The 22,363-nt window shown below is 43.1% G+C and overlaps 1 protein-coding gene across 1 annotated transcript in view; it reads left to right on the top strand.

The window, feature by feature from the left end:
- The window catches only part of CNTNAP2 (contactin associated protein 2), a 1,506,181-nt gene that overhangs the window by 301,778 nt on the left and 1,182,040 nt on the right, over positions 1 to 22,363 (top strand). Inside the window, exon 4 of the mRNA XM_064290350.1 lies at positions 10,840 to 10,987. Coding sequence (XP_064146420.1) covers positions 10,840 to 10,987 — 148 coding nt within the window. The remainder of the gene's footprint in view (positions 1 to 10,839; positions 10,988 to 22,363) is intronic.

Raw genomic sequence — 22,363 nt, 5'->3', positions numbered from 1 at the left:
GAAATTTCTGGGGTGGTAAAAATGTTCTATATCTTGATAGGGGCTGGGGATTACATGGGTGAATGCATTTTTCAAAAGTATTCAATGTATTCCCTTCAGACCTGTGCACTTCACTGTATATAAATGATACCTCCAACATTATCAGAATAAAACACCACATCGCTGCCTACGCAGTCTACAGTCTAGTTGGGATACCAACGAATGAACATATAATTTTCCACTCAGGGTAATGAGTACTATATGACATATAATCGCAGAATTTCAAAGATGCAGCAGGGTCATCAAACTTCTCCGTGGCAGAGATGATGCTATGCATTTATCAAATCTGTTTTACTGTCCTTGTCCCTTTGGCACAAGGTTATGGCTGGTGACACATGGCTGATGGCATGTGTGCAGGTCTCTGTCTGCTGTAACTGTTTTCATGTTCCTCCACGCTTCTTCTCCTGGGGTGGTCTGAGGGCCAGATATGAAGATGACCGGACAACATGATGGCATGAGTTGGACCACTGTCTGATGTCTTAGGGCTGCCATAACAAAAATTACAAAGCAAGTGGCTTTAAAGAACAGAATTTCTTTGTCTCACAGTTCTGGAGGCTGGGAGTCCAAATCAGGGTGTTGGCCTTGTTGATTCCTTCTGAGGACCTAAGTAAGAATCTGTTCTCTGCCTCTCTTCCAGCTTCTTGTGGCTTCCTGCATTCCTTGGCTTGCATCTGGGTCTGCCCTCCATCATCACATGGCTGTTATCATCTGTCCCCTCTTCTGTATCTGTCTCTGCATCTGTTCTTACCTTTTATAAGGCATCCTTCAAATGGGGTTAAGACCAACCCTACTCCAGTATGACCTCATGCTAACTTAACTGATAACATCTTCAAAGACCTTATATCCAAGCAAGGTCACCTTCATGGGTACCAGGGGTTAGGATTTCAACATGTCTTTTTGGAGGACACAATTCAACCCATAACAGTCACTGTAAGACTCTGCGAAGCACAGCCCCTTTGCCCCCCTTCCTTCCATGCTGAGCTGCAATGAGAGTAAGAAGTAATCATGTTATATTAAACCACTTAGGGAGGGAGGGAGGGAGCAAGAAGGAAGCAGAGTCTGGAGATGAGGAGATGAGATTGCAGAGGAATACACATGGGAGGCGGTGACACCATCACAGACTGAGCACAGAGGAGCTTGAGGACGAACTGGAACACCATTGTCATGGGGTCCCCATGAGAAATGAAGAAAGGAATACACAGAATAAAGGACTAGATCTTTCAAATTTTTACCTCAGTTTCCTAAGTCAAAAGGAGCCCTGGTGACACAGTGGTTAAGCACTCGGCTGCTAACCGAAAGGTCATCGGTTCGAACCTTCCAGCCACTCCATGGGAGAAAGATGTGGCGGCCTACTTCCATAAAGATTTACAGCCTTGGGAACCCTATGCGGCAGTCCTTCTCTGTCCTATAAGGTTGCTATGAGTTGGAATCAAATCAAAGGCAATAGGTGGTGGTTGTTTCTAAGTCAAATTATTGTTCTTACAACATATTCTTGTATTAATTACTGAGTCCCTCCCTTCTTCAAGTAAAAGAATTCTAAATGCTTTTCATAACTTGGATGAAATGAAAGAGAAAAGAAGATATATTTACTTGGGTTGAGGACAGTGTCCAGAAAGAGTACTGCTCTCGTCCATTGATGGACTGTTTCTTGGCCTTTGTCCCACAACACCTTTGCAATCCATGAAGTATGTGCTCTTAGGACAGTCCAGAATAATCACCCGTGAGAACGTGCGAGGTTCCTGGGCAGCTCCCGTATCATTCCTGGCATCTCTCCCCTGACGTTTGCGTAACCTTTACTTTTTTCTCCCAAGATCGTTGTGATTTTGAGCCACTTGGCACGCTTCCAATGGCATGCACGTACCTCTGGGAGCTCTCTTTTCATTCTCTTAACATCTTCCTGAATCACATCAGCATATTCCATTTTTCCTCTAGGACATTATGGTTTATTCACCATTAATGTTTCCGGAAAAGTTCTTGTCATATCCAGAAACAAGAGTCTGTAAGGGGCAGGCAGGTGGAAAGCATGCTTGCATTCATTCATTGAGTTGGGCTGTCAACAGGCCATTACTGAACTCTTACTGTGTGACCAGCACTGTACCTGGGCTTCAGATACGGCGGTGGGCTGGAGAGGAAGGACCCCAATCTTCAAATCTGACTTATACATTTCTGAAACATCATTAGTCAGATGTTCAAAAACATAATTCAGTGAGCACAGCTGAGTGGAGGGAAGGAAGGTGTTGGGCACTATGAAAGCATCCTTACAGAGTGGCTGGGTTGAGGGTCTGGGTAGGGAAGGCCCACCTATCTAACCTGAGTCCCACAGGGTGGGTTTACACAGCCAGGTAAAGAGGGCCAGCAAGAGATGCCAGGTGAGGAGGTCAGTGTGGAGTAGATCAGACGCAGCGCTTGGCCCAGGGCGTCCTTCCTTCCTGGCTTAGCCACAGGCATCACTAAATCTGGAAACGCGCATCAGGCCTCAAACCTCTGTTCCTGCATCTCATGTGAATTGTTATCGTGGGAAAATGAAATCTAAAATCCAGGCAAGAAGTAAAATTTCCCTTAAGAAAAAAACCATTTATACTGATCAGAGGTTTATGACATCAACTTAGGGATAATCAATGTTTCTCTTCCAGTGGTGAGGCTATGTTCAGAGAAGTCGGGGCTCTCATTTCGGGAAGTGCGCACAAGTTGTTGTTTTTACCCTCACATTGCTTCCCACGTGGGCGACTGTCGTCAGAAACACAGAAAGCTCTTTGGAAGGCTTACTCACACAACAGCAAAGTGTTTACGGCATGTTTTGCAAACGGACGCCAAACCCTGGAGCTAAGATGTGGAGTCTCATTCATTCACTGTGGAAGCATGCTATCTCTTATTTGGAGTCTCTTACAAAGTGAGGCTTTAGTGAGGACTATATATATTTATTCTCTTTGTAACGTACACTTCAGACCCATATTAGTGACTTTGAGGGGCGGTGTTAGTTCACGCATCCCCACATAATCCAAAATCTCTGCACTTTTTCGTCCAGTTTGATAAATTATATGCCTCTGGGATTTTCTACCACCACCCGCCTCTCAGTTTGTCATAAATACTGTGGTGGCTTTTGCGTTGCTGTGATACTGGAAGCTAGACCACCAGTATTTCAAACACACCAGCAGGGTCACCCATGGTGGACAAGTTTCAGCAGGGCTTCCATACTAAGACACACTAGGAAGAAAGACTTGGCGAGCTACTCACATAAATTAGCCAGCAAAAACCCTGTGGATCCACAGAACACGGTTGGGTACAGAGCTCAAAGATGAGCCCCCGAGGCTGGAAGACGCTCAACATACTTAGTGGCTACAACAATGGACCCGAGCTGACCAATGATGGTGAAGATGGCACAGGACTGGGCAGAATTTCCCTCTGTTGTACGTGGGGTCACTATGCATTGCAGCTGACTAGATGGCAAGTAACAACGCAGAGCTTACAGGATACTTTAACACAGTTGACTGGTTTTTAAATGCCAAGTGGCTGAATTGTCTTCCAATGTTGTTAGACGTTTGTATCCCCTAAGCTGAAGTATTAGCTTGAGCACAATGTTCTCTGAGACCAGGCTTTACCAAACTGCAGCCCTCTAGCCAAATCTGGTCCATGCCTGCCCTTTCATAGCCTGTGAGCTCAGAATGGTTTCTATATTAATTGTTAAGAAAAAAAATAAAAGGGGAATAAAGAAATTCATAGAATCCAGTGAGAATGAAAACACTTCCTATCAGAACCTTTGGGACACAGCAAAAACAGTGCTCAGAGGCCAATTTATATCAATAAATGCACACATACAAAAAGAAGAAAGGGCCAAAATCAAAGAATTGTCCGTACAACTTGAACAAATAGAGATCAACAAAAGAAACCCACAGGCACCAAAAGAAAACAAATAATAAAAATTAGAGCTGAACTAAATGAAATAGAAAACAAAAACAAATGAGACAAAAAGACCAAAAGCTGTTTTTTTGGAAAAAATCAACAAAATTGATAAACTACTGGCCAAACTGACAAAAGAAAAGCAGGAGAGGAAACAAATAACCCAAATAAGAAATGAGATGAGTGATATTACAACAGACCCAACTGAAATTAAAAGAATCATATCAGATTACTGTGAAAAACTATACTCAAATTTGAAAACCTAGAAGAAATGGATGAATCCCTAGAAACACACTACCTACCTAAACTAACACAAACAGAGGTAGAACAACTACATAGACCCATAACAAAAGAGATTGAAAAGATAATAAAAAAAATTCCCAACAAAGAAAAGCCTTGGTCCGGATGGCTTCACTGCAGAGGTCTACCAAACCTTCAGAGGAGAGTTAACACCACTACTACTAAAGGTATTTCAGAGCATAGAAAAGGACAGAATACTACCAAACTCATTCTATGAAGCTACCATATCCCTGATACCAAAACCAGGTAAAGACACCACAAGAAAAAGAAAATTATAGACCTATATCCCGCATGAACATAGATGCCAAAATCCTCAACAAAATTCTAGCCAATAGAATTCAACAACATATCAAAAAAATAATTCACCATGACCAAGTGGGATTCATACCAGGTATGCAGGGATGGTTCAACATTAGAAAAACAATTAATGTAATCCACCACATAAATAAAACAAAACACAAGAATCACATGATTTTATCAATTGATGCAGAAAAGGAATTTGACAAAGTTCAACACCCACTCTTGATAGAAACTCTCAGCAAAATAGGAATAGAAGGAAAATTCCTCAACATAATAAAGGGCATTTATACAAAGCCAACAGCCAACATCACCCTAAATGGAGAGACCCTGAAAGCATTCCCACTGAGATCAGGAACCAGACAAGGATGCCCTTTATCACTGCTTTTATTTAACATGGTGTTGGAGGTCCTAGCCAGAGCAATTGGGCTAGATAAAGAAATAAAGCGCATCCAGATTGGCAAGGAAGAAGTAAAAGTATCTCTATTTGCAGATGACATGATCTTATACACAGAAAACCCTAAGGAATCCTCAAGAAAACTACTGAAACTAATAGAAGAGTTCAGCAGAGTATCAGGATACAAGATAAACATACAAAAATCAGTTGGATTCCTCTACACCAACAAAAAGAACATCAAAGAGGAAATCACCAAATCAATGCCATTTACAGTAGCCCCCAAGAGGATAAAATACTTGGGAATAAATCTTACCAGAGATGTGAAAGATTTATACAAAGAAAACTACAGTACACATCTACAAGAAACCAAAAGAGACTTTCATAAGTGGAAAAACATACCTTCCTCATGGATAGGAAGACTTAACATTATAAAAATGTCTATTCTACCAAAAGTGATCTATACATTTAATGCAATTCCGATCCAAATCCCAACAACATTCTTTAATGAGATGGAGAAACAAATCACCAACTTCATATGGAAGGGAAAGAGGCCCCGGATAAATAAGGCATTACTGAAAAAAGAACAAAGTGAGAGGCCTTACTTTACCTGATTTTAGAAACTATTATACTGCCACAGCACTCAAAACAGCCTGGTACTGGTACGACAAGAGATATATAGACCAATGGAACAGAATTGAGGATCCAGACATAAATCCATCCACATATGAGCAGTTGATATTTGACAAAGGCCTCAAAACAATTAAATGGGGAAAAGACAATCTGTTTAACAAATGGTGCTGACATAACTGGATATCCATCTACAAAGAAGTTAAACAAAACCCATACCTCATTCCAGGCACAAAAACAAACTCAAAATGGATCAAAGACCTAAATATAAAATCTAAAACGATAAACATCATGGAAGAAAAAATAGGGACAACTTTAGGAGCCCTAATACACGGCATAAGCAGTATACAAAACATTATAAAGAATGCAGAAGAAAAACTAGATAACTGGGAGCTCCTAAAAATCAAACACCTGTGCTCATCCAAAGACTTCACCAAAAGAGTAAAAAGACTACCTACAGACTGGGAAAAACTTTTTAGCTATGACATTTCTGATCAGTGCCTGATCTCTAAAATCTACAGGATACTGCAAAAACTCAACTGCAAAAATACAAATAACCCAGTTAAAAATTGGGCAAAAAGATATGAATAGACACTTCACTAAAGACGACATTCAGGTAGCTAATAGATACATGAGGAAATGCTCACGATCATTAGCCGTTAGAGAAATGCAGATCAAAACTACAATGAGATTTCATCTCACTCCAACAAGGCTGGCATTAATCAAAAAAACACAAAAGAATAAATGTTGGAGAGGCTGTGGAGAGATTGGAACACTTATACACTGCTGGTGGGAATGTCGAATGGTACAACCACTTTGGAAATCGATTTGGCGCTTCCTTAGAAAGCTAGAAATAGAACTACCATACGATCCAGCAGTCCCACTCCTTGGACTATATCCTAGAGAAATCAGAGCCTTTACACGAACAGATATATGCACACCCATGTTTATTGCAGCACTGCTTACAATAGCAAAAAGATGCAAGCAACCAAGGTGCCCATCAAAAGATGAATGGATAAATAAATTATGGTATATTCACACAATGGAATACTATGCATCAATAAAGAACAGTGAGGAATCTGTGAAACATTTCATAACATGGAGGAACCTGGGAGGCATTATGCTGAGTGAAATTAGTCAGTTGCCAAAGGACAAATAATGTATAAGACCACTATTACAAGAACTTGAGAAATAGTTTAAACTGGAAAGAAAACATTGTTTTGTGGTTACAAGAGAGGGGAGGGTGGGAGAAGGGTATTCACTAGATAGTAGATAAGAACTACTTTAGGTGATGGGAAGGACAACACACTATACAGGGGAGGTCAGCACAACTGGACTAAACCAAAAGCAAAGAAGTTTCCTGAATAAACAATATTTCAAAGGCCAGTGTAGCAGAGGCAGGGGCCTGGGGACCATGGTTTCAGGGGACATCTAAGTCAATTGGCATAATAAAATCTTTTAAGAAAACATTCCGCATCCCACTTTGGTGAGTGGCATCTGGGGTCTTAAATGCTAGCAAGCGGCCATCTAAGATGCATCAATTGGTCTCAACCCACCTGGATCAAAGGAGAGTGAAGAACACCAAGGACACAAGGTGATTACAAGCCCAAGAGACAGAAAGGGCCACATGAACCAGTGACTACATCATCCTGAGACCTGAAGAACTAGATGGTGCCCGGCTACAGCTGATGACTGCCCTGACAGGGAACATAGCAGTGAACCCCTGAGGAAGCAGGAGAGCAGTGGGATGCAGATCCCAAATTCACATAAAAAGACCAGACTTAATGGTCTGACTGAGACTAGAAGGACCCTGGTGGTCATGGCCCCCAGACCTTCTGTTGGCCCAGGACAGGAGCCATTCCTGAAGCCAACTCTTCAGACATGGATTGGAGTGGACAATGGGTTGGAGAGGGATGCTGGTGAGGATTGAGCTTCTTGGATCAAGTGGACACTTGAGACTATGTTGGCATCTCCTGCCTGGAGGGAAGATGAGAGGGTGCATGGGTTTAGAAGCTGGCGAAATGGACACAAAAAGAGAGAGTGGAGGGAGAGAGCGGGCTGTCTCATTAGGGGGAGAGTAATTGGGAGTGTGTAGCAAGGTGTATATAAGTTTTTGTGTGAGAGACTGACTTGATTTGTAAACTTTCACTTAAAGCACAATAAAAATTATAAAAAATAAATAAAGGAAAAAGAAGAAGGATACGGGTCAGAATGATGTAATCTACAAAGTCTAAAGCATTACTATCTGGCCCTCTACAGAAAACATTTGCCGCCCCCATCTGAGACCATCCAAAATGTTGTTTTACCTACAAGAAAAATTTTGTGCACATGGTAGTGGCGGGGGGGGGGTGGCGGGAGGGTGGATTTTCAGTTACTAACGGCCGAGTATTTTTAGATTATTCTAAAATTCACATATGAATGACTCACATAATAGTATTTTTAGATTATTCTAACATTCACATATGAATGACTCACATAATGTTGAAAAAATTGTAGAAAAGAGCTGAAACTCTGCTGTGTATTTGCACCATTTATAGGACGGTTCACTCTACAAGTTGCCCCAAAGGCTTAAGTTTAACATTTTATTATGTTGTTCTTAACTTTAGTGAACATAAAGCTTTGTGTTAATAAAAGAAAAACAAACAAAACCCCGTCCTTCTGATCTTCTACACAAACCACAGCCAGCAAAGGGTATTTCACTGCAGCAAAGTGTGTCCCACAAGCTGCTGTGAGTGGATCTCTCAGCCTTCCCGTGAAGAAGGCGTTTCCCTGTACCCACAAAGCACAGGCTACTGTACAGTGTGTCTAAGTTCCAGTGTTAAAGGTTATCATCCAATCTCAGAAAGATTCTAATTCATTTCAGTTTTTTTTATGAAGAGCTCCAAATCCTAAAAGTTTTGTAAAAAGTAGCTATGTATCTTAGCTTATATCTTTTTTTTTTTTTAATCTTGTTTTCACTCTCTTTCCTCTGTGAAAAGCTGCTAGTGAATGTGAAAAGAAGTCACATTTGGTGAAAAAATGTTCCTTTTTAAGGCCCATGACAGTTTAGTCATTGCTACTAAATGGCCTGTCCTGTGGCTGAGGAGCCTTTTTCACGTTTAGTGACCAGGGTCATGCACATCTTTTCATCAGTCATATTAAAACATCAGAGGACAAAGATGAGTCCAGGAGGCATCTCACAACATGGATGAACCTGGAGGGCATTATGCTGAGTGACAGAAGTCAGTCACAAAAGGACAAATACTGTCTGAGGCCATTATTATTAAAACTCAAGAAAAGGTTTACACACACACACCAAAAAAAATCAGAGAAATCTTGATGCTCATGACTACCATAGGAGCATGTTTTGGGAAAAGATGTAAGAAACAATATTATGATGTCAAAATTGGAGGGTATAAAAATGAAGAGAAAAAAATATATATAACATCTAATGAATAGCCTGGACATCAAATGGGAGTTCAAAATGTGTTATGATAAAAATTATCTATCAAAAATTGATAATTCCACAATAAGTACAAATATCAAACATCAAAAATGAAGTTTGTGTGCTGTGGAGGTTGACAACAAATTGTGGGAACTGAGGACGTTTCTGCCAAGCCCAGAGAACATGCCCCACATCCTGAGCCTGGAGGGCAGAAGTTTAGGATAACAAGTAACCTGGCTTTTAGATGGAATGACTAGCCACCCTGTTTCTTTAGATGTATGTATGTGTAACCAACATCCTGAGTCTTCAGTCCCTACATTGCAGGCAAACCGACGCCTAGCTACTTATGTCGTTCATCTTCTTAGCAAAATTGACATTTCCAAGGTATCAATTCTTCTTCAGTCTTCCTTATTCATTGTCCAGCTTTCACATGCTTAGATGATGCTATTGAAAATACCATGGCTTGGGTCAGGCACACCTTAGTCTTCAGGGTGACATCTTTGTTCTTCAACACTTTAAAGAGGTTCTTTGCTGCAGATTTCCCCAAAGCAATGCATCTTTTGATTTCTTGACTGCTGTTACCATGGCTGTTGATTGTGGATCCAAGTAAAATGAAATCCTTGACAACTTCAATCTTCTCTCCGTTTATCATGATGTTGCTTATTGGTCCAGTAGTGAGGATTTTTGTTTTCTTTATGTTGAGGTATAATCCACACTGAAGGGTGTGATCTTTGATCTTCATTAGTAAGTGCCTCAAGTCCTCTTTGCTTTCAGCAAGCAAGGTTGTGTCATCTGCATAACGCAGGTTGTTAATGAGTCTTCCCCCAATCCTGATGCCATGTTCTTTCTATAGAGTTCAGCCTCTCGGATTATTTTTTCAGCATACAGATTGAATAGGTGTGGTGAAAGGATACAAGCCTGACACACATCTTTCCTGACTTTAAACCACGCAGTATCCCCTTGTTCTGTTCAAATAACTGCCTCTTGATCTATGTACATTTCAACTAGGAAGTCGAAAATGTCCCTTGGGTGAGAGAACCTCTACAGATGTGTATACCCCTTCTTAGGGGCATCGGCTTGGAAAAGGGTCAGAACAGAACTGATAAACAATTTGTAGTCAGGAAGAATTTCATACATCATTGTCTGGAAGAACAATTAAAGTAATACCGATTTACCCTGAAACACAGCTCCCACTCTGACCCTTGGAGTCTATTTCCCAAAACTGACTGAGTTCCTCAGAAGAGCACAATTCCCAAGGCAAAACAGTCTTACTGGTTTACCTAGACCATTGTTTGACCCAAAGGCAATTTTTAGAAAACCAGTTTCTTTAAGGATCAAGACTCAAAGGGACATCTAAGGGCACATGGCTTGAGTGGGTCACCCCAATTTGTGGACCCCAGTAATCTGGAATCTAGAAGAATTAAAAACTGTTTCTAGGTGCTCAACTGCCATTTTCACTAACTGATGGTGAAAGGTTGCCTCTGATTCCTACAGGTGACAGGAGAAGGTAATCTGGGTGAATATTTTCAGAAAGAGAGAAACAAAATCCAGAATATTGGGGCTCATGATTTAAATGTGCACTGAATGTCAGTGGGTGCTGTAAAGGGTTTCCTTCTCTTAACCTGTGGGTGTATTTTGCATCTGAAGGGGCCATGGAAACTTCGGCTGACTTCTCATTTAAAACTGGACTTGCTTTCAAATTAAGGGCATGTGGAAGCTTTGTTCCAATTTCCTGGGGTGCGAAGAGTATACAACTGTGCAACAGATGGGAAGATCTGAGTTTACTTTAGCACATAGAGAACGTGCTTGTGTCTGAAGTATATTTTTTTCCTAATGTCAGTGTCCTTTCTTCTCCCAGGCCTTCCCCGGGAACATCAACTCGGACGGTGTGGTCCGGCACGACCTGCAGCACCCGGTGACCGCACGCTACGTGCGCCTGGTGCCCCTGGACTGGAACGCCGAGGGCCGCATCGGACTGCGTGCCGAGGTCTACGGCTGCCCCTACTGTGAGTGCCCGTGCTCGCGCGCAGCGTGTTGTCCGCACCTCAGACATAACGCTTGTTTTCCATCGTTTAGCATCACTGGCTCCCTCTGCCAGTGCCCTACCTTCTTATTTTATCATAGATGAAACGTATAGTTGTATCACTGCGTGTATGAAATGTGTATCACACATATGCAAGGAAATGCAACTTCATTTTTGTTCAATAGATTTAAACCACAAAGCTTACCATGTTGCCTGAAGTCTTATGGAATATTTGAAAAGGAGAAACCAGGGGTTGAGGTGGATAAATTTGGATCCTTGTTATAGTGTGGCCTGGGTATCTATGGAAGCAGGTCCCTGTATTCACACTTTCTTGCTGTCGGCATCAGTATAGGAAGGCCAAAGTAAACTGTGATATTTTTCTCAGCACAACAGTTTTTATCAGAAACATCAACAAACCTGTGGCCATTGAGTCAATTCCAACTCATGGCGACCCTATAGGACAAAGTAGAACTGCCCCGTAGGGTTTCCAAGGAGCAGCTGGTGGATTAGAACTGCCAACCTTTAGGTTAGCAGCCGAGCTCTTAACCACTGCACCACCAGGGCTCTTATCAGGAGCATATTGACCTTTTAATAAGTGAAAATACTTACTGCTGTTCATGGAAACCAAGATTTAGCATGTGTCAGAAACTACACCTAACATTAGTACTACCACAGCGAAGAGGAAACGTGAACATTGAGAGAGAAAGTTGGACGGTCGATCCAATAGTAGTAAATATGACAAAAACAGTAAAAGCAAAATTTGCTCAAAGGCACAGAGCCAGAGAAAGCAGAAAGGGGACCCAGAGGTGGAGCTGGCGACCCCTGTTCTCCCCACTCCTTAATCCCAACGGTGGAAACTCACACAACCGGCACATGTTGATGAAAGAAGCATCCTTGCCCCGGAAGCATTTATGGTACTACTACTTCTCAATGTAAAAACAAGGCAAAACGGACCAAAAACACCTGCTTTTTATCACTATAGATTAGTTTTTCCTTGTTTTTAAATATCATACAGATGGAGTCATAAAATATGCATTATTTTGTGTCCTGTGTCTTTTGGCCAAAATAATGTTTGTGAGAATCACTCAAGTTGTTATTTGAGATGTTCATTTGCTTACTTTCATTGGTGTTATTCTATTGTATAAATATTCCTACATCATTTGTCAAGTTGATGGGCATTTGAGTTATCTGCAGATTTGGGCTATTCTGGTAGAATTGCTATAAAGGTCTCTGATGCATATAGACCTGAATAAACAAGCAAAACCCAAACCCTTTGCCATCAAGTTGATTTCAACTCCTGTCGACCCTATAGGACAGAGTAGAGTTGTCCCAAAGGGTTTCTAAGGCTGTATTTTTTTAATCTTTATAAAAGCAAACTGCCATATCTTTCTCCCACAGAGCAGCTGGTAGGTTCAAACTATCAACCTTTAGGTTAAGAACCAAGCATTTAACCACTGTGCCATCAAGGCTCCCGTGGCTATAGACCCAGGAGGGGATGATGCTAAGCTAGCAGTCAGTATGTTCAGATTTGTCAAGACTAAAACAAATGTTTCCACAGCGGATGTATCAACTTAGACTCTCACAAGCACTGTATAGTAGAGTTTCTGTTGCCCCACAAATTTACAAAAATTTAGTATTGTCTTTTTTCAAATTTTAGGCACGCTGGTGGGTGTTTCTTCATATTTCATGCTAGTTTTAGTGTTATGTTTCCCTGATTTCTAAAAATGCTTTTTGGTCATCCGGATATCCTCTTTTTTGAGGTGTTTGTTCAAAAATTCTGCCCACGTTTCTGTTGGATTGTCTCTTATTTGTTTTCTAATTGATTTGAGTAGTTTTTACTGCCAAGTTTGTCCTTTTTTTCATTCTGCTTATGACATCTGGACATGTATCTGATTTTTGAAGTAGTTTTCTTTAAAGATAATAACTTTAAAGGCAATGCTGTTGATGAGGTTGCTCAAGAAGGACCCTCTGGAAAGGGAAGGAGCAGGCTGCCAGATGGCAAATCGTCCTGACTCAGGTATGGCTAAAATACAAGACGCTCTCTCGTCTCTGAAAGCAAATGGGAAGTTGTTGTCATGGGCTTTTCCATCAAGCAAAGCATCGGCAATCACAAGACAGGGAAGAAAACACCTCAAGCAAAATAGGAAGTCAGACTTTGCTGGGGTATCAGCCCCTCCAGGGGAAATCGTTGAGCATCGGAAAATTGTGTTAACATTTATACCAATAGGTACTGGCCGAGTTCGTGATAAGTTGGCAACACAGATAAAGAAATTGCAGTGTGAATGTTCCAAAGGATCTAGCTAAATTCCAGGTGCTGAGTGATGTCTCTTTAAGACTGATTTTTTTTCTAGCAATCCTGAGTTCTAAACTCTATTTTAGACGTGAGAAAACTGAGGTCAGGGAGAGAATACAGAATTCTTTCCTCTGCACTCTGAGAATGGGAGCCTGTGTGTGGAAAGCTGCACAAATTCAGAAACATAAATAAAAAAAGAACACGCAAATCACCAGTGTCAGGTCAATTAAAACAGCTGCATTGGCTTGGGCTAAACTTTCCTTTGATAGCTTTCTTACAAGAGTTTAACATATCCTCTTGTAAAATTCAGGTTCTTCTTAGTTTCAGTTCCCCCCCGCCCCCGAAGATAACACTGTTTTAGTTCCAGCAATCTCAAAAATGAACCACATTCTGTTTTACTTGGGGAAGTCCAGAGCTAGTATTCATCCTCAGAGACTCCTGAAGTTTCAAACTGGTAGAACTGTAATTTTCTAGTATCAGGTAGGTCAATCTGTGAGTCTTCAAATGTAAAGGTAGGTGCATGAACTACTAACAAGAAGTTTCTCTCATCTCAGTTCATCCATTTGTTCTATCACTCTGTTTCCCTATATGTTGCATGTATTATACGATCTCTGTCTTTCTATTTATCTGAGTTCAGCTTCCCTGAAGACTGAAATCAAGTGCATCCATGTATCTGTTATTTCTCTAAAACAAATATTTTTTTCTATATAAATAGAAAAGCAGCATTGTAGTATGCTGAATAATGGCCACAGAGGTATCAGGTCCTTGTCCCTGGAACAGGTAAATGTTACTTTATATGGCAAAATCTTTGCAGATGTAATTAAATGAATCATCTCAAGCTAGGGAGATTATCCTGTCTTATCCAAGTATCACACGTATCCTTTAAAAGGGAGGTAGATTTCATAGACAGAAGAGAAACAGGCCGTGTGATTATGGAGGCAGAGACTGGAGTGATGTGACCTGATGCCAAGGAAGCTGGAAGAGGCAGGGGACAGATTCTCCACTAGAGCCTCCAAATGTATCCGAGCCCTGCTGACACCTCAATTTCAGCCCAGTAACCCTGATTTGGCACTTCTGGCCTCCAGAACTGTAAGAGAATAAATTTCTATTGTTGTAAGCCACCAAGTCTGCAGTAACTTGTTACAGCAGCAACAGGAAACTAATACAAGTATTAAAGTAATTTTAGAAAAAAAAAATCTCTAGAGTACTGCTCTCTGATAGGATTTTCTGCCCAGACATACATGTTCTAGGCTGACTGTGGCCAGTTGTGGTTATTGAGCATTTGAGATACAGCCAAGGCAACTGAGGAACTAAATTTTGAATTCCACTTGATTTTCATTGTTTTAATATGAATTTAAATAACCATGGTGGCTAGTGGCTACCATATTGAACAGTGCAGCTTACAGAATCAAAACCTCTATTTGTTAATATCTTGCTCCCTTCACCTTACATAACCTAAACAAGCCATTACCTTTTTTTTTTTTTTTTTTTTAATGGCAGTCTCTAATTTGTTTAGTCTGCAAAAGAACAACTGATCATCTGGTAATACTGTCAACATTTCCTGCCTAGCCACCACCCTAACCACACCGAAAGTCCAGAGCGAATCATTTCTCATTTGTTTACTTTTGAAGAAAGCAAATGACATTGATCTCTTTTACCAAAAAAAAAAAAAAGTGCATGTTTATAATAAGAAAAAAGATGTGCTAAACTTATGTATTATGGACAGTTTTCTAAAAGTGGCTCTGATCTGTTTATCTGTCCTGGAATTCAGACTAGAGTGGGCCCATAGAGATGACCCTGTATTTCCCTTGAACTTGGAGGCTGATGTGCTGAGAGCCCGTTTGATTTTCAGTGAGGAAGGAGGCCTGCATCTTTGAGCGGGCAATGCGTCACACACCCTCCATCTGCCTTCTCAGAGATGCTGGACTGCAGGGTCCCAGCCAGAACACTCAGCTGTGATCCCTCCTGTGGGGGAGAGATGAATTCTGTCATCTTCCTAGGAACCCATTAGAGGGCTCACCTGAGATCCATCTTAGACCTGCAGGTTAGGGCGTGGGATTTTGCTTCTGCTACTTCAGAGTTTGCTGGACCAAGCAGAGGGAGAAAGCTCCGCGTGTGCACGGCGCCGTGAGCACGTTCACGGTGCCTCCTCTGTGTCTGCCACCCCCTCTGTGAGCTCCTTCCGCAGCCAGGTCTGCTGAGAAATCAGGTCCTTCCCGAGGCTGGAAAAGCGAGGTTCACTCTTCCCGGTGGAGAAGCTCAGTTCCAGGCCACTGCCTGAAAGCCTCCCACTGCTTGTTTCCTGACTCAACTCCAATCCAATATGAACCCCAACTTCCAGCAGCCTAAGCTGAGTTTAAACTAAGTCCCCCAGCAGTTGGTTTTCCCTGGAGTTGTAAGGAGCAGGGGCTTCTATTTTTAAAGCCAGCTATAGGCCCTTGCCTGGGGCGGCAGTGGGCTCTCTCCCAGACCACAGATGCAAACCCCCTGCCCTGGCACCTGGCGGGGAGAAGTCTCAGTACAACCTTTTGTGAAAATCAGTGACGGCTGGAATGTGCAAACACATCTTACAAAAGCCACACGCAGTGCGTGGGTTAAAGCACAGGGCACAGTTAATGATAAACTGAAGCAGCTTCGAACCAGGTCTCCATGAGTAAGATTAGCACCTGGGAAACAGGGTGCGCTCAGCTAAAGTAACTTTTATCTACGCCTGTGATTTGGGTGAATACTTAATAAAGCCTGGGTGGTCACCCGATGAGCCCTGGTGGCACAATGGTTAGTTGCTCAGCTGTTAACTCAAAGGTCCAGCAGTGTGAACTCACCAGCCGCTCTGTAGGAGAAAAGACCTGCTCTGGGTGACCTGTCCCTGTGAAGACTTCAGCCTCAAACCCTGTGGGGGAGTTCTGCTCTGTCACATGGAGCCTCTATAATTCAGTCGACTCAATGACACCTAACAGCAACAACATAGTCACCCAGTGCAGATCATGGTGGAAAGTAAGTGCCCTGCCAGAAGCATCTCAGGAGAAGCCAACCACACACAGCAGAGTGGCCTTGCCGTGTCTTTTGCACGGCCTGCTAATGGCACGTCTGGGTTCTCCAAGGGCGCATCACCCCATGGGGACCATGAGCTCTCACTGGCTCTCCTCCACCCAGGGATGCTGCCATGTACAGGCAGTCACTGACACCGGCAAGTGTGTCGCAGTCAGTTTAGCAGGACAGAAAAAGGAGAAGCAGTTCTAGAGGTCAGCCCACGTTTTTCTGTTTCAATTAGGCGGATTATTTCACATGATATAGAAGGGTCTCACAGATTTATGCTTTACAGTTCATTCAGTAAGCCTTTATTCTGTGTGCACTGCGTTCCAGCACCAAGACCTACCTCAAAGCACAGCCCCTGTCCTCCAGGAGCGTAGATCTTGGTGGGAGGGATGGGCCAGGAAACAGGTTTAATCCTCTATGCTGGCGACTGCGGGGGAGCAAAGGAAAAGACGTTGCAAGTTAGAAATTAGGGGGAAAGGCAAAGAATATTCCAGACAAGAAATGGTTTTTGCAAATATGCAGAGATTCAGGGGAAGTGAGACCATTTGTTCCATCGTTGGAGTTACCAGTAGCCACGTGCCATCCAGCGTACTGTGAGTCACGGTGACCCCGTGTGTCCGAGTGGACCGTGGGTCACGGTGCGCCCGTGTGTGTCCGAGTGGACCGTGAGTCACGGTGCCCCCGTGTGTCCGAGTGGACCGTGAGTCACGGTGCCCCCGTGTGTGTCCGCGTGGACCGTGAGTCTCGGTGCGCCCGTGTGTGTCCGAGTGGACCGTGAGTCACGGTGCCCCCGTGTGTCCGAGTGGACCGTGAGTCTCGGTGCGCCCGTGTGTGTCCGAGTGGACCGTGAGTCTCGGTGCGCCCGTGTGTGTCCGCGTGGACCGTGAGTCTCGGTGCGCCCGTGTGTGTCCGCGTGGACCGTGAGTCTCGGTGCGCCCGTGTGTGTCCGAGTGGACCGTGGGTCACGGTGCCCCCGTGTGTGTCCGCGTGGACCGTGAGTCTCGGTGCGCCCGTGTGTGTCCGAGTGGACCGTGAGTCACGGTGCCCCCGTGTGTCCGAGTGGACCGTGAGTCACGGTGCCCCCGTGTGTCCGAGTGGACCGTGAGTCACGGTGCGCCCGTGTGTGTCCGAGTGGACCGTGAGTCACGGTGCCCCCGTGTGTCCGAGTGGACCGTGAGTCACGGTGCCCCCGTGTGTCCGAGTGGACCGTGAGTCACGGTGCCCCCGTGTGTCCGAGTGGACCGTGAGTCACGGTGCGCCCGTGTGTGTCCGAGTGGACCGTGAGTCACGGTGCCCCCGTGTGTCCGAGTGGACCGTGAGTCACGGTGCCCCCGTGTGTCCGAGTGGACCGTGAGTCACGGTGCGCCCGTGTGTGTCCGAGTGGACCGTGAGTCACGGTGCCCCCGTGTGTCCGAGTGGACCGTGAGTCACGGTGCCCCCGTGTGTCCGAGTGGACCGTGAGTCACGGTGCCCCCGTGTGTCCGAGTGGACCGTGAGTCACGGTGCCCCCGTGTGTCCGAGTGGACCGTGAGTCACGGTGCGCCCGTGTGTGTCCGAGTGGACCGTGAGTCACGGTGCGCCCGTGTGTCCGAGTGGACCGTGAGTCACGGTGCCCCCGTGTGTCCGAGTGGACCGTGAGTCACGGTGCCCCCGTGTGTCCGAGTGGACCGTGAGTCACGGTGCCCCCGTGTGTGTCCTTAGCGGACTGTGCTCCAGGGGGTTTTCAGTGACTGGTTTTGGAAAGTACATCACCAGACCTTTCTTCTGAGGCACCTCTGGGTGGATTCACACCACCAACTTTTTGTTTAGCAATGGAGTGCTTAACCATTGCGCCACCGGGGCTTCTGACACACACACACACACACACTCGTAGGTGAAGTGAAATGAGACTTATTACACTGATTGTTTGGGGGGATCAATATACTTGTGACCAGACTCATCAATGCCATCAGCATTGATTGAATTCTACTCTCTTTGAAGCATTTGCTAAGATTAACTAAAAAATGCAAATCTGATCACATCGATTAAAACCCTTCCATGATGTCCAATTGCCTGTAAAGTCTAAAATTTTAGCTGGAAATATAGACCCCCCCCGGCCCGACTAGCTGCCCTGCAGGCTGTCCCACCAGCTGCACACCTCACTCTGCGATCACTAGTGCGAACAGCTCCTGTTCCCCAGTCCGTGCCTGCCTCTTAGTCTGCGTCCCCTCGAGGCTGGAAGGCCTCTCTCTTACCGTCCAAGACCCAGTTGAGCTGCAGCCTCTGATGAGAAGACTTCTCTGAATTTCTAAGAAAGAGCCGTGAGCCACACCTTGTTTTCTGTACTCCCATTGCACCTGCAAATATTTCCAAGGGGATATGTATTAAATACATTATGTATCGACTCGACGGCACTGGGGTTTATGTATTAAATATGATTTAATGATCTGTCCGCGTGACTCAGTAAGTAGGCTGTAAGATATTGGTGTGTGTGGGGGGGAGGTGACCATTACCTTATTCCATCATTGGCATGTCATTAATTAGCACACTCCCCGTATGCACGCAGTGTTTGCTGAACTGAACTGATGTCGGATGTAAATGAAATGGACCTAATTTATTCCCTCAGTAAAAATCGATGACTCTGATGCTGAATAGAGTCTATCATCCTGAATAGGATTCTGCCAAACCAGCTGCCATGGAGTCAGCTCTGACTCACAGTGACACATGTGGCAAAGTAAAGCTGCTCTGTAGAATTTTCATGGCTGCAATCTTTCCAAAGCAGATTGCCAGGCCTTTCTTCCGTGGTGCCTCAGGATAGGTTCAAACTGCCAAACTTTCAGTTAGTATCTGATTCTTCAATTATTTGTGCCACCAAAGGAGTTGGATAGTGCTCTAGGAGTCTTTAAAATGTTGAAACAATAGCTAAACTGAATCATATTAATAGGTGTTCCAACAAAACCATGTATGCAAAGAACCACTGTTTCCCTTTCTGATGTAAATATTTGTATGTGTTGTGTAATTTCCAGGTAAGATCATTTTAACTGCAATTCCAGGAGGCTGTTTCATACTATATGTATACAAATTGCTTAATTGCTTATCACTGGAGAGAAAAGTATACCACTCTTAATAATTAATGTGGGTTTTATACCTACATTAATATGCAAATAAAAGGAAATCAATGCAAAGTGCATTTAATAGCTATCAATGCCGAGTTATGGTGGTGAAGAGGTAAATCAGATATTCACCTTAGTATCTTACGTATGCAGGACATGCTTTATTCTTAACTTTGCATGTAATTACATATAAAAATAAATAAATTAGGTGTTTCATAACTGATCACAGAGAAATCAGAAATATTTGTACCATGAAGAGAAATGGAACTTAGATTCAAGCACACGTAGAATTATTCAGCTCTTTTAAAAAGTAGCTTGTATTTCAAATTGAAACTAGTAAAAACCAAAAAAAACAAAAACAAAAAACAAAAAAACAAACCCACTGTCGTCAAGTCAATTTTGACTCATAGCGACCCTATAGGACAGAATAGAACTGCCCCGTAGGGTTTCCAAGGAGCGGCTGGTAGATTTGAACTATCGACCTTTTGGATAGCAGCTGAGCTCTTAACCACTGAACCACCAGGGCTCTGAAACTAGTACATTTGTTTCAAAAAAGAGGGCGGGGGTGGAAGGGAGAGAGAGGAGAGTGAGAGAGAGAAAGGAAGGGAGGGAGGAAGAAAGGAAGGAAAAGAAACGCTGAAACAGAACAGAAAAGAAAGAAGGTTTCTGCGTATGGAATTGTGACTCACCTTGGTGGTAATAACGTGGTACCTGGCCACTCATTCAGGAGGCAGTGTGGGCTTATTTAGACAATGAAACTGTGCAATCAGTTTTCTCCTGGTCTCCACGTATTTCAGCAATGCCAATTTAAATGCATGAACATTAAAAAAAAATGAGATATTACCTTATTTTATATTACTGAAAGTCATATACTCATTGGGTCCCAATCCTGGATGGACATTTGAAGGTGATATTTACTCTGAAAGAAAATTTAAGTCATGAATAAGAGAATTCCATTCTCATTTCTCATGTCTTTAGGGATACATGCTATCAGAATTTAATTAGCTTTTTCCAGTATAATTTCTTACTTGGAAGATAGTTACTGTTGAGTCTGTTCAGTGTGAAAATCTGGCAAATAGAACTTTTTAGTTAGGCACGAGGCAATTACAGACTGCAAACAGTTCATATTTTGGAGAAATGCTTAGCTCGTCACTGACTTAGAGATGAATTTGCATTGTATTATTTGCTGCAATACCTAAATTTAAATTTACTCTTCAATTTTCAAAGTTACGTGACATATAAAGTCAACAGTGCTGACTTAAAAGCAGGCTTCAATCATTGGGAAGAGAATAACCTGAAATTCAGCCTATTTTGCAGTTCTGAATTATGAACAACAGTATACTTCTACTGGACTAAGAGGGGATACAGATCATGATACCTGGGTGGAGATAGGAATGAAACAAGAGAACCATGCCTCAGCATTGGTTGTAAACAAGGCATTTTGATTAATACAAAGAGGACTCGTGTAGACTCTGAAATAACTTTAAAGCTGAAAAGTTCCCATGAGCCCTTCTGGCCCAACCCCTTGTTTCACTAATGAGGAAGGCAGAACCCACAGAGTTATGTGACCTGCATAAGTGAGCTAACTGCAGACTCAGACGTTTCCCGTAAGAACCTAAACCACAGCTGCCTCTCTGAAGGTTGATCCCTTCCCTCTGTGGTTGTTTCTCCCTTTTTTCTTCCCCAGTCTTAGTTACCTAGTGCTGCTATAACAGAAATACCACAAGTGAATGGCTTTAACAAACAGAAATTTATTCTCTCACAGTCTAGGGGATAGAAGTCCAAATTCAAGGCTTCATCTCTAGGGGAAGGCTTTCTCTCCCTGTGGGCTCTCAGGGAAGGTCCTTGTCATCAGTCTTCCCCGGGTCTAGGAGCTGCTTAGTACAGGGACCCCAGGCCCAAAGGGCACGCCCCACTCCCAGCACTTCTTTCTTGGCGGTACGAGGTCCTTCTCCTCTCTGCTCCTTTTTATCTCCACAGATTGACTCAAAATACAACTTAATCCTGTTGATGGGGTCCTGCCTCATTAACATCATAAAAAAAAGAGGTTAGGTTTTACAACACACAGAAAAATCACATCAGATGACAAAATGCTGGACAACCATGCAACACTGGGAATCATGGCCTAGCCAAGTTGACAGACATTTTTGGCGGGACACAGTTCAAGCCATAACACTCATCCACAAGAAATTTTATAATCATACTGCTGGCCAAAAAAAAAATTACTTTGTGGATTCTAATGACTATGTAATGAGCCCTGGTAGCGCAATAGTTAAGTGCTTGCTGTTATTGGAAGGTTGGTGGTTTGAACACACCCATGGCTCTGTGGGAGAAAGGACTGGCAATTGATTTGTATAAAGATTGCAGCCTAGAAAACCCCGTGAGGAAGTTCTACTCTGTCACATGGGGTCACTGTGAGTCAGAATGAACTCCCCGGCCAAGACAACAACAACAACAATGGATGACTATATAAAAATATTCTGACCCTTCAGTTTTCACTGTAAGAACATATATGAGCAGATATTTAGCAAGAAAACTATATCACAGCAGCACTTCTCTTCCCCCATGTACAATGGCAAAGTCTGACGGAAGGGTCTTCTGCATAACCTACTCATTTAAAGAGTGCCTGCAAATAGCTGAAGCTTTCACCTCATTTAGGTGCAGCAGGTTTGTGAACCTCAGCGAGTACCTGTCCTCAGGCAGTCTTACCCCTGAGATATTTTAACTGCTTTTTACATATATGGTAATCCTTATTTATGTCCAGTGATCGTGAAGAATGTTAAAGTCAATGGTACAGTTATATAGGCCATCCACGTTTCATTTATAACCCCTGTTTTATACAAGAAGAAAATTTTAAAACACTGCAAATACACACTAAGAGATTCTTTTATTAGCTTTTATTCTTGAGTTGTTAGTCTTAATTATCACCTATTTAAAT

Source organism: Loxodonta africana, chromosome 8 (assembly GCF_030014295.1).
Source record: "Loxodonta africana isolate mLoxAfr1 chromosome 8, mLoxAfr1.hap2, whole genome shotgun sequence".
Lineage (NCBI taxonomy): Eukaryota > Metazoa > Chordata > Mammalia > Proboscidea > Elephantidae > Loxodonta > Loxodonta africana.
Note: the sequence above shows the minus strand (reverse complement) of the source record. Positions and strands in the feature narration are given on the sequence as shown.